The sequence below is a fragment of the Thalassophryne amazonica genome, chromosome 6 (genome assembly GCF_902500255.1).
Source record: "Thalassophryne amazonica chromosome 6, fThaAma1.1, whole genome shotgun sequence".
In the NCBI taxonomy this organism is placed as follows: domain Eukaryota; kingdom Metazoa; phylum Chordata; class Actinopteri; order Batrachoidiformes; family Batrachoididae; genus Thalassophryne; species Thalassophryne amazonica.
The window spans coordinates 54744447-54758461 of record NC_047108.1 but is presented as its reverse complement, the minus strand read 5'-3'; the positions used below and the strand labels follow the sequence as shown (position 1 = coordinate 54758461).

At 40.9% G+C, this 14015-nt stretch overlaps 1 protein-coding gene across 3 annotated transcripts in view; it reads right to left on the bottom strand.

Moving 5' to 3' along the window:
* The window catches only part of LOC117512205 (solute carrier family 41 member 3), a 91543-nt gene that overhangs the window by 40863 nt on the left and 36665 nt on the right, over positions 1 to 14015 (bottom strand). For all 3 annotated transcript variants that reach the window (XM_034172194.1, XM_034172195.1, XM_034172196.1), the window contains one exon: positions 8845 to 8989. In XM_034172194.1, the coding sequence (XP_034028085.1) occupies positions 8845 to 8989 (145 nt within the window). The remainder of the gene's footprint in view (positions 1 to 8844; positions 8990 to 14015) is intronic.

Here is a 14015-nt window from a genome sequence, read left to right as displayed (position 1 = left end):
TGTTGTTGTGTGGAGGAGACAAAGGCATAATGGAAGACAAGATAGAGAAAGTTTTTTGGCCGCATTTGAGTTAGTATTTTTGGAATGACTGAAGGAAACAATTGACATAACCTTAAAAACATCACCTCTCAAGCAATGCCAATTGGAGTTGCTGGAAGAACTAAGAGCTCATTTGGAATAAGTTAAAAGAGCGAGTTATGCAACACCCAAAAAGCTGGTTCCACTGTTTGGACCATACTAGCACAGCACTATAATACAGCATAAAAAGAAAAGAAAAAATGTAAGAGGCTCAGATTGCCAGCTGTTTGCTGCAAAACATTGTCAGTGCGGGATTGAGCATGATGCCATGACCAGCCTTGTGTGGAACAATAACCCAATGCTGCAGGATATAATTCAGGTTCAGGTTATTTTATTGATAATCATAGGTAGATTTGTGTTACAGTAACAGACGGCATTCAACTTATTAAGCATATAGGACAACACTGACATACACAAAGACCTGACACAGACATGAAAGCGCTCAGAGCCACACGAGACCACAGCCTGGCAACCAGCTAAAAGGTCTTTTTGATCTTCCTTGATAAACATGTGCAGCTCTGCTTACAATTGACATACCCTGGCAGAATGTGTGAAATATTGCCCAGGTTTTAGAAAATATGACTGATCATACAGAAAACCTTTGTTATCTTCTGGGATAGTAGTTAGGTGAAGCCATTTATTATTACATAATTGTGTGTGCCTTTTAAAGTAATAATGATACCAACATGACACACAAGTCCAGGGTTCTCAGCTGGATTTTTTCACAGCAGGACTTTTTTCTCAGTGGGATGGGAAAAATCACTTTAAAATGCCGGGGGTTCAGGGGATGCTTAGGCTTCGTGCCCCCCACCTGAAGCGTTTGCATTATGGACTTATAAAGGGCCTTCTTTGTTTGTCTAAATATACCAAAATCTGAAGTCCAGACAGAAGAAGAGAACATGTCTGCACTTCACAATGTGAGGAAAGTGTCTCTAAAAACTCCAGCAATTGGAGGTTGAAGCTGCAGAGGAGACCTCCATCTGGTTAAATGTCCTGAGGGTCCAGCTCACCTATCGTCTCTGCAAACTCGCACCTACTGCTACGCTTCTAAATAAAACAAAGGCTCTTTAACCCTCTGGGGTCCGAGGCATTTTCACTCGCCTGGCATAAATGTTTTATTATTGCTGTTAAAAGCTCACCCTGTATCCCACAATCAACTAGTATGTCTTTCAGGACAACCTGTACTTTCAATTACAATCAGAAATAAGAAAGGAAAAAATAAAGCGGAAAATAATTTTCACACATTTATTCAAAACACACAGCAAACTATAATAAACAACTATTTTGACACTTTATAAAGGTAGTTTTGGGTCTTGTAGAACAGAATGTACAAAATAAATGTTCTAACAATAAACACAAATGCACATTTTGAACAATATATCCAAAATGGTCTATGTGTTTTGTTTGTCTTTATGCCACATCTCAAAGCAATTTCTGTCTGCTATTACACAAAGGCTTACAACACAAACGTTTTACTTCCATGGAGTTTGACTCTCTCTTGGAATGTGTTCCTGCACTGTAAACAGCCTCTCTTCAGTTTGAGGCCCTGTTAACACCCCTCCCCCCTCCTTTCATTCATATGTGTAAATGGCACTTTACGAGTGAGAGCGAGAGAGGCCTATTCAACAATATTCCTGGCCAAGTAGTGAATCATTTCTCCCAGTGACACTCTTTGGTCAGCCACGTGAGGTTGTATGACGCCTTCTTACGCTGATCACCTTCATTCATATGCTCAACGCTGCCCTTTTACGCATGGAGTCAGCAGCCAGGGGGCTCTTCAAACACCATTCATATGCCAGAGAGTAACACATTTCTTCGACAAATGATCTTTGGGATACCATGTGAGACTGCTCTACCCTACGACGATATTGGAAAACCCTGTGACGGTGAACCAATTCCGACTGGATACTCACATTGCGCACGTCATCACACAGCTTCTATGAGGAGTACAAAGATGGTGGATGGCTGGCTCGAAAGTCCGCAGAGTTAACTTTCCAGCAAAAAAAAAAAAAAAAAGTTTCTATCTCATATCATTAGAAAGTTATTTATAATTTAGTAAAACTCGGTCTAAGCCATCATATACAACGGTGTCGGCTCCAGAGGGTTAAACATGAACTACATTTTAATTATTTGAAAAAGTTTTTCCTTATGTTAACATTAAATGAACGAATCATTAAACATGTCCATGAAGTCAAAGTTCAGTCAAAAAGACATTTGCACAGGTAGAAGAAGCACTGCCCCTATTGTGCATAATTTTGAAACAGTCACAATCACTAGAAGGGTGAAATTCATATTTTAGTAATAAATGATAAATAATAGTGATAGATCTTAATGAACAAACACACTGCAGTCATTGTTACATCTCTTGTTGTGTTTATAATAAATTACGGGGTCTTTTTACATGGTTGGAAAACATGAAGGAAGGAATCTACCAGACTTAAAAATGTACACATTACTTTTCATGCTATTTTGTCTAAAAATAAATGTCCAAGGTTCATTATCATGTTAATCAAGAAATCATCTCATCTGAAACAACAGATAAGTTATGGTTTTAATTATGGTTAATTCTTATGGTTTTAAGTATGGACTTGAAAGTCTCTACAGAATCTGACTTTTATTGATGCCGGGAGATCATTCCACAAAGCAGGTGCACGATAGGCTCTGTGACCTGCAGACTTTTTATTCACCCTAGAGACACAAAATAGTCCTGCACCCTGAGAATGCAGAGCCCAGTAGGGTATGTAGGGTTGTATGTAGGGTTTAAGTAGGTCAGCTAAGTAGGGAAAGGCCAGTCCATAAATAATTAAATAATAATAATAATAATAATTAATAACTTTATAGGTTAGTAACAGAACCTTAAAATCTGATCTCACAGGGACAGGAAGCCAGCGAAGAGACGCCAAAATAGGTGTAATGTGGTCAAACTTTCTGTTTTCTGTCAAAAGTCTGGCAGCAGCATTTTGAACCAATTGGAGACCCCTAATGCTGGACTGCGGTAAACCAGAAAATAGAACATTGCAGTAGTCCAATCTGGAAGAAACAAATGCATGAATCAGGTCTCAGCATCAGCCATAGACAGGATGGGACGAATCTTCACTATATTTTGCAGATGGAAGAAAGCAGTCCTCATAATATCGCTAATGTGGAGGTCAAAGGACAATGGAGGATAAAAAATTACCCCAAGGTTCCTCACTGTCAGTGTGATGTGTGACACATGAGCGTAGGTTAAGCATTACCTGGTCAAAATGATGCTGATGTCTCGCTGGACCAAAAACCAGCATTTCAGTCTTGTCAGGGTTGAAAAGTAGGAAATTGCTAGACATCCAGCTTCTCACTGATGCAAGGCAATCTTTTAAGGATTTTATGTGGATGAGATTACCAGCAGTTATCAGCATGTATAACTGAGTATCATCAGCATACCAATGATGAGGTAATCCCAAAACATTGCAATATGTGCCCAAGGGGAGCTATATAAAGGGAGAAAAGCAGGGGGCCTAAGACAGATCCCTGTGGAACCCCAAATTTCATGTCACTAAGGTTAGAAGTAGTGCTACTGTACAAAACACAGTGAGAATGACTGGTCAGGTATGATGTCAAACATACAAGGGCATTCCCAGTAATCCTAAAACACTGGGAACGCTGACGCTGGCTCATAGATCTGGCAACTTGCTTTCGACGGATTGTTTGCTGTTGCGACGCTCTTCTGAACTTTACACGGTTGTATTAATTTCTTTTATTTCTGTTTAGCACTCTTCTGGTTGTTAAGTGTATCTATTCTAAATCTTATTTAACTACAGTCCTGTTGTGAATCGCTAGCGGTTAGCATTCAGTAGCGGTTAGCATTCAGTAGCGATTAGCATTCGCTAGCTATGTCGACTCCCCCCTCCCCAGCCATTACTTTTATAGCTGTTTCTTTTTTTTTTACCTGTTTAATACTTCTGTTTTTCAGTGTAACTGCTGTGAATCTTAGGTCATTATTTTACTCCTGTATAAATATTAGGAGCGGCTAGCATTTTTGCTAGCAGGTAGCTTGCGTTAGGTAGCTCGACCCCCCGTTTCTTTAATACTTCTGTTAGTTTTTTAGTGTAACTGTTGTGAATTTTAGCTTAGTACTTCACTCTTGTGTTAATCTTATGAATGTTTTGTTTGTAGGAGGTTTTTTTTTTTGCTGTTCCTACAAGTCTAATACTACTGCTACTTTTTCAGTGTAACTGCTGTGAATTTTAATTCACTTATTTACGTCTGTGTGAATCTTGTATGAGCCTTAGGAGTGGTTAGCTTATCCATTATTGGTTAGCTTGTGTTTGCTTGGCTATACTCTTGAACGTCTTAGTGCACAAAGTACACTACTTTACACCCTCCGTAAATCCTGTGTGATGTTGGAAGATACGGTGGCTCTCTTAGAGAGCCGTGTCCGTAAGTTAGAGCAGCTTCTTAGCTCAGTGGAGTTAGATGTTACGGGCACTCCAGATGAGGTTAGTGCTGGGCCGGCTAGCGAGCCCATTAGCATCAGCCTAGAAATGCCGGCTGTGGAGGACTGCTTTCGGACTGTGGCTAGGTGGAGGAAGCCCCGTAGGGCTTGGTGCCCTGTTGTGGTAACCTGATCACACTCGCCACTGCGAACTGTGAATCGGTTCTCCCCCTTGGATTTGCCTGATGTGAATTCTCTGAGTCCACAAGTGACTTCCACTCCTGTCTCCAGGCCGAAACGCCGGACTTTAGTGATAGGGGATTCTATCACCCGCAAAGTCAGGTTACAGATGCCGGTTGATGTTAAATGTATTTCTGGGGCCAGAGCTCCCGACATTGCATCCCATCTTAGGTTGCTGATGCTGCAGAAGGAAAGACAGACTAAGGGACATGACATGAAATATAGTCACATAGTTATTCACATCGGCACCAATGATGTCAGGATGAAGCACTCAGAGATCACAAAAATGGACATAGAAAGGACTTGTGACATTGCCAGAAAGATGTGTCGGCATTGATTAATAGTCGCTGGTCCACTCCCCTCCCGGCGTACTGATGAGGCGTTTAGCAGGCTGGCATCGTTAAATAGGTGGCTGGCGCAGTTTTGCAGGCAGCAAGGCTTTAGCTTTATTGATAACTGGCCTTCGTTCTGGGGCCGCCGTGGCTTGCTCATGCCGGACCGTCTCCACCCTACTGGGGAAGGCGCCGCCATGTTGTCTGTGAACATAGATAGAGCTCTACAGGGAGGGTAACATTAGGAATTTACAGCAGGCCACAGAGCAGGTGATTAGAGACCCTGCAAGGCTTATGACAAATGTGTGTGTGGAATCCATTAGCTTAGTGGGGAAATTAGTGCAGAAAGTCCACTATGGTGATAGTGCAGTTTATCTGCCAGGGACGAAGAAAGTTGAGACTGTGGCCTGCTTCCGCAGACGTGTCCATAAAAATCATAGAGGGATATGCTTTGCAAACTTAATACCCATTACTACATTGGATGATGCTGAAATTGAGGATGGCCCAGTGGTTGTTCCAGCAATAGCAAAGACTTCATGTCTGCTACCTACAACACGCGCGTAATGTCTCAAACCTAAACTTACTTCTAGGCATCTTATATATGCTACTCTGGAACCACCCCTAAACCCAAACTGTTCAACTGTCAACCCCACTGAGGTCCCTAGTCTGGGTCTCATTAACATAAGTTCACCATCCTCAAAATCATTGTTGAGCAATGATCTAATTATTGATCATCACTTAGATATGATTGGGTTATGTGAAACCTGGCTTAAACCTACAGTTGTCCTCCCCTTAAATGAGGCCTGCCCACCAGCATATACATTTAGTCACGTCCCTCGTGATGCGAAGCAAGGCGGGGGTGTTGCTCTTATTTATAAATCTAGGTTTAGCTTATTAGCTTTTGGGGGTCACAAATATAACTCTTTTGAGCATGTGATTCTCCGCTCTGCTCAGGATATTACGCATTGCCACGGTCAGAAGAATAAAAATCAGCCGTATTACTTTGTCACTGTATGTAGGATTCTTGGCCCATATTCTAAATTCTTAGATGAATTTGGTGCATTCATCTCTAACTTGTCAACTAGTGCAGATAACATTCTGATTATTGGTGACTTTAGTGTTCATATAAATAAGCCTTCTGATCCCCTCTGCAAATCATTCATAGAAACTGTGGATGCATTAGTATTTCGGCAATGCATTCGGGACTCGATGCACATTAGTGGAAATACCCTGGATTTGGTTCTCGCACAGGTATTGCTGTCACGAATATCACATCATGCTTCTTACATCAGTGGACTCTGATAACTCACTTATTAAGTTTACAGTTTCACTGCCGTGTTTAGTGGAACAACAACCTTATATATCACTACTGCGATCCATCAACTCCTCAACTACGACTAAATTTGAAGCTGGACTGCCTGATGTCTTAGCTTCACATTTGGCAAATACCCAATCAGTAGACAGACTTGTGGATAGTTTAAACTCAGTGCTCAAAACTACACTCGATATGATTGCGCCACCTGTGTTAAAACTGCGCTCCCCCAAAACATAGTCACCTTGGTTCAATATTACCTGCGTGACCTCAAGCATAAGACTAGAGGTCTCGAACAGAAATGGCGTTGTTCAAAATTAGAAGTATTCCACCTTGCGTGGCGTGATGCTATCTTAGACTATAAGCATGCATTACTGGATACAAAGCAGACCTATTATTCTGATTTGAGCAACAAAAACAAGCATAACTCAAAGTTCTTGTTCGACATGGTGGCAACACTTATTCATGGACAACTACTTGTTCGCTCTCTTTTTACAGCACAAGATTTCCTGGATTACTTAGAGTAGAAAATAGAAGACATTAGGTTAAACATATCCCAGCATGCCTTAACCCAGCCACTACACCCTGCTACTGAGGTGGGCGCCATTACTGCGGTATTACCTAGATTTACAAAATTTGATAGTATCTCACTAGGCATGCTGATGAAACTCATAACATCAACAAAAAGCACAACCTGTTTATTTGATTCTATACCAACAAAACTGTTTAAGGAACTGTGGCCCACCCTTGGGACGACTGTGCTGGTAATTATTAATCTTTCTTTAACTTCTGGATCTGTTCCTAAATGTTTCAAATCTGCAGTGATTAAACCATTACTTACGAAACCTAATTTTGACCCTAGCGTATTGAAAACCTGTCAACCGATATCAAATATATCATTTTGCTCTAAAATTCTGGACAACGTGGAGTCACGGCAGCTCGTGGACTATCTTACCGAGAATAATCTCTTTGAGCCATTGCAGTCTGGTTTTTGAAAATATCATTCCACAGAGACGGCTCTCACGAAAGTGGTGAATGATCTTCTGCTTACAATAGATTCGGACACCACTACGGTTCTGGTGCTGTTTGATCTCAGTGCTGCATTTGATATCGTGGATCATCGTATTCTACTTGATAGGCTGGAAAATCATTTTGGGATTACTGGGAGTACCCTTGCATGGCTGATGTCATACCTGACCAGTCATTCTCACTGTATTTTGTACAGTAACACTACCTCTAACCTTCATGACATGAAATTTTGGGTTCCACAGGGGTCCATTTTTGGGCCCCCTGCTTTTCTGCTCTGGGGGTTAGTAAGGTTAGACCTTACTTATGTGAAGCACCTTAAGGCAACTCTGTTATGATTTGGCGCTATATAAATGAAAATAAGTTGAAATTAAAAATTCTCCAGCCTATCGAGTAGAATATGGTGATCCACAGTTTCAAACGCAACACTAAGATCTAACACCACCAGAACCGCAGTGGTGTCTGAATCCACTGCAGGCACAAGATCATTCACTACTTTAGTGAGAGCTGTCTGTGTGGAATATTTTCTAAAAGAGGACTGCAGTGGCTCAAAACGATTATTCTCAATAAGGTGGTCCACGAGCTGCTGTGAAACCACCTGTTCTAGAATTTTAGAACAAAATAATAGATTTCATATCGGCCTATAGTTTTTCAATACACTAGGGTCAAGATTAGATTTCTTAAGTAATGATTTAATCATACAGCTTTGAAACATTTAGGAACAGATCCAGAGGTTAATGAGAGATTAATAATTTCCAGCACAGTCAGCCGATTGAGTGGGTTGACTGTGCTGAAATAATCATTTTTCTGCTACACACCCTTGGAAACAGCTTAATGGCCCAACTACAGCGTAATTTCTTCAGACAACAGCGTAATGGGTCATTACGCTGTTATGATGCTGTAAGAACCCTGAACTCACTCATGATAACAGCAAAATAACATTCAACTAAAGTGACTAAACCAATTGATCTACAAAACCACAAATTAATAACACTAGCAACACTGTTAAACTAACATGAACCAAGATAACATTTAAAACTTCAAAACCCCAAACTCCCATGGTGCATTGCAGCACAATGTCTATTGTTTACTGGTTAGCTAAAATCACTAATTTCTCAAAAATATTTGTCCTATCAACGTAACGTTTTTGCAGCTTTCATCCTTGACCCAAACTACACCAAATGGCAAATGCTAGCTTTCCCTGGTTTTGCTGTGATTGAACCCATACACATACATGCACGAACAGAGGCCACTTGGCTATTATAATATAGATGTTTACACTGCAACAGAATTACTGTTCAGTATAGTCCATTTTCCAGCACATTATTTATTATATATATATATATATATATTTCTCATCGACTTTTCACACACATACGCACCACCTAAAATATTCACAGAATGTCTCAGGGTATTTACACAGTATTTTTCAATAGCTTACAAACCTAAGGCAAGGGCAGCTACAAAAGCAGTAGTGATGCTGCTGGCACACAGCACAACTGCCTGGTTGAGTTCGACTCCTCCTCGAGAAATTGCCCCTAAGCACACAGCTGCCACGGCTGCTAAGAAGCCCACCACTGTGGCCTGAACCTGCATAAAACACACAGACACAGCTCATTATTATCAGATTAAACAACAGAACACCAGAGGACAGTGATACTTTGTCAACATGACATATTGACTGGGATGAGTAACAGTGTACGGCAATATGAGGTGCATTCACAAAGTATTTAACTACTGACCACAAAAAATACAATTACTCACCTGGGGGTCTAAAACCCTAATCCCCTTCGAAGTAGTCTCCTTGGGAGTACATGCACATCTACCAGTGGTTCTGCCATTGTTGGAAGCATTTCTGGAAGGCCTCTTTTGGAATGGTGAACAGCTGGACCATTGTGTTAGATATGATATCTTCTCACGACTCAAATAGTCCCTTTTAGTTTTTTTTTTGTTGTTGTTGGGGAACAGCCAAAAAAAAGAAGGAGCCATGTCAGGAGAGTAGGGAGCCCGATGAATCACAGGAGTGTTGTGTTGGCCAGGAAAGCCCAAGTCAGCTGAGCAGAATGGGTGGGTGCATAGCGTTACCAACTTTTCGCTGCCCACAGATCTGATTGTTTGCGGCACACAGCATCATCAGGGCAACCTCCAGATCATGCTAATTAATATTTTGGCCTTCTGGTGCGAACCCATGATGTACCACCCCATGGGAGTCAAACACTCAACATGACTTTGACATTGCTGCGTAACCACTATGGTTTCTTTGGCCTCTGTGATGTTGGATGCTTCCATTGCGATGACTGAGATTTGGTTTCCGGCTGGTATCCATAAACCCAGGTCTCATCATCAGAAATCACTGTTTGTGCATTCCGCCATTAGCAGAGCAGATAAGTATGACTTTTGGCCAAAATTGTTCACTTGGTCATACAAGCATCAGATTTGGCATGAATGTTCTTCATAAGTCAGTGTTTGAGAAAAAAGTACTGGCCACTTGAAAATCCAATATGGTGGCCAGGTAGGGGTCAATGAAGAATTACACAGGGGTCAAAATTTAAAAATGTTCCAATCATATTGAAAAGTATAACACATTATTTGTCTGATCATAAATATTTCAAAAGGTATAATTTGGACTATCTATGATTGAATGTTATGGAGTTATGAGGTAAAAACAGCAAAAATGGTGACAAAGGTCAGTTTCAGTTTGTACAGGGGTCAAAAGTTAAAGCTGCTCCAATTTTTGTAAAATGTGATGCAAATTATTGGTTGAGTTAATAAGGGTTTAAAAAGGAATAGTTTGCACCATGTGTCATGCTTAGTTGTCACGTTACAGGGTAACATACATCATATGCCATAGAATCCAATGTACGTCAACATTGTTTGACATTTACTCTGCAAACAAAGCATTCAACACAGTCAAAACTATTCCATTTATTAATCCTATTAGTTCAACCAATATTTTGCACTACTTTCTACCAAAATTTTAGCAACTTTAACTTAATTTAATTTCACTGTCATGCACAGTATTTTTTTCTCGTGTCATGTACAATGATAATAATAATAAATTCTATTCTATTCTATGCAAACTGAAACTGACCTTTCTTACCATTCTTGCTGTTTTTACCCCATAACTCCATAACATTCAGTCATAGATAGTCCAAACGATACCTTTTTGGAATCTTTGTGATCAGACACATAATTTGGTATAGCTTTCAATATGATTGGAAAATTTTTTAATTTTGACCCTGTGTCATTCTTCATTGACCCCTACCTGGCCGTCATATTGGATTTTCACGTGGCCAGCACTTTTTTCTCAAACACTGATTTATGAAGAACCTTCATGCCAAATCTGGTGCTTTTATCGCCATGTGAAGGATTATTTCAGTTATCTGCTGCACTACATGTCCTGCAAGACTTCTGCACACAGTTGCTTTTGCTCTGCCATTAGCAGCTTTAGTACAAATCTCACTAACACTGTCTGCTTGCCCAAATACTCCACGAAAATGGAATATACTGAACCTGTGCTTATCCCTACCTTGTCTGCAAGTTCTTGAATGGTGACACAATGATCATCCATAAAAATCATAGAGTGATATGCTTTTCAAACTTAATACCCATTACTATATTGGATGATGTTGAAATTGAGGATGGCCCAGTGGTTGTTCCAGCAATAGCAAAGATTTCTTGTCTGGTACCTACAATGCGTGTGGAATGTCTTAAACCCAAACCTGCTTCTAGGCATCTTATATATGCTACTCTGGAACCACCCCTAAACCCAAACAGTTCTACTGTCAACCCCACTGAGGTCCTTAGACTGGGTCTCATTAACATAAGATCACTGTCCTCAAAATCATTGTTGAGCAATGATCTAATTATTGATCATCACTTAGATATGATTGGGCTATGTGAAACCTGGCTTAAACCTACAGCTGTCCTCCCCTTAAATGAGGCCTGCCCACCAGCGTATACATTTAGTCATGTCCCTCGTGATGCAAAGCAAGGCGGGGGTGTTGCTCTTATTTATAAATCTAGGTTTAGCTTATTAGCTGTTGGGGGTTACAAATATCACTCATTTGAGCATCTGATTCTCCGCTCTGCTCAGGATATTACACATTGCCACGGTCAGAAGAATAAAAATCAGTCGTATTACCTTGTCACTGTATATAGGCCTCCTGGCCCATATTCTGAATTCCTAGATGAATTTGGTGCGTTCATCTCTAACTTGTCAACTAGTGTAGATAACATTCTGATCATTGGTGACTTTAACATTCATATAAATAAGCCTTCTGATCCCCTCTGCAAATCATTTATGGAAATTGTGGATGCAGTAGGATTTCGGCAATGCATTCGGGATTCGACGCACATTAGTGAAATTACCCTGGATCTGGTTCTCGCACGTGGTATTGCTGTCACAAATATTGACATCATGCCTCTTACATCAGTGGTGTCTGATCACTCACGTTTTAAGTTTACAGTTTCGCTGCCGTGTTTAGTGGAACAACAACCTTATATATCTTTACGGCGATGCATCAACTCCTCAACTAAGACTGAACTCGAAGCTAGACTGCCTGATGTCTTAGCTTCACATTTGACAAGTTCCCAGTCAGTAGACAGACTTGTGGATAGTTTAAACTCAGTGCTCAAAACTACACTCGACATGATTGCACCACCTGTGTTAAAACCGCACTCCCCCAAATCAGAGTCACCTTGGTTCAATGATTATCTGCGTGACCTCAAGCATAAATCAAGAGGTCTAGAACGGAAATGGCGTTGTTCAAAATTAGAAGTATTTCACCTTGCGTGGCGTGATGCTATCTTAGACTATAAGCATGCATTATTGGCTACAAAGTAGACTTACTACTCTGATTTGATCAACAAAAACAAGCATAACTCAAAGTTCTTGTTTGACATGGTGGCAACACTTTTGCATGGACAACCACCTGTAGTTTGCTGTCCTTTTACAGCACAAGATTTCCTGGATTACTTTGGGAAGAAAATAGAAGACATCAGGTTAAACATATCCCGGCATGCCTTAATCCAGCCACTACACCCTGCTATTGATGTGAGCGCCACTACTGAGGTATTACCTAGATTTACTCAGTGCTGCGTTTGATACAGTGGATCATCATATTCTACTTGATAGGCTGGAAAATCATTTTGGGATTACTGGGAGTGCCCTTGCATGGCTGACGTCATACTTGACCAGTCGTTCTGTGTTTTGTACAGTAACACTACCTCTAACCTTAGTGACATGAAATTTGGGGTTCCACAGGGGTCTGTCTTAGGCCCCCTGCTTTTCTCCCTTTATACAGCACCCCTTGGGCACATATTGCGGTGTTTTGGGATTACCTTTCACTGCTATGCAGATGATACTCAGTTATACATGCCGATAACTGCTGGTAATCTCGTTCACATAAAATCCTTAGAAGATTGCCTTGCAGCAGTGAGAAGTTGGATGTCTAGAAACTTCCTACTTTTAAACTCTGAAAAGACTGAAATGATGGTTCTTGGTCCAGTGAGACATTGGCATCAATTTGACCAGTTAACGCTCAGCTTCGGCTCATGTGTCATACACCACACTGACAAAGTGAGGAACCTTGGGGTAATTTTTGATCCTTTATTGTCCTTTGGCCTCCACATTACAAATATTACTAGGACTGCTTTCTTCCACCTGTGAAATATAGCAAAGATTTGTCCCATCCTGTCTATGGCTGATGCTGAGACCCTGATCCATGCATTTATCTCTTCTAGATTGGACTACTGCAATGTTCTATTTTCTGGTTTACCGCAGTCTAGCATTAGGGGTCTCCAATTGGTTCAAAATGCTGCAGCCAGACGTTTGACACGAAGCAGAAAGTTCGACCACATTACACCCATTTTGGCATCCCTTCATTGGCTTCCTGTCCCAGTGAGATCAGATTTTAAGGTTCTGCTACTAACCTAGAAAATTATTCATGGACTGGCACCCTCCTACCTAGCTGACCTAATTAAACCTTACGTATCGGCCCGGGCTTTGTTCGTGTTGGCGATCCTCCTGTCCTGTGCGCCAATAGCATTTCTTGTATATTCGTCCGTGAATTGTTCTGTAATTTATGTTTTGTAGCATGGCCCAAGCAGAGGGTCACCCCTGTCTGGTCTGCTTGAGGTTTCTTCCTCAGAGGGAGTTTTTCCTTACCACTGTTGCTCTGTTGCCAGACCTTACCTGTGTGAAGCGCTTTGAGGCAACTTTGTTGTGATTTGGCGCTATATAAATGAAAATAAATTGAAATTGAAAAATTGAAATCCATGACCAAAGTCTGTATTCTCTCAATTACTTGGTCAGCTTAGCTTGTGGATGGCCTACTGGAATGTGTTTTGCTCTCCACTGATGTACACCTATTTTTGAAGCTGTTACCACTCTTTTATTTGCAGTATATTCATGACATCATTGCCAAAAGCCTATTGAATCTTGCAAATGGTTTCTGCTTAATCCCCTTTCACACCGGGCTTGCATAAAGTTGCACTAAAATGCGTATGGAGTACGCTAGAAAATTGTGCACATTTGGCGTAGTCCCTGTGTTGGCTGGTGAGTAATGGCCCATGGTTGCATTCCTAGACTTGATTATAGCAGCGTATGGTTGCT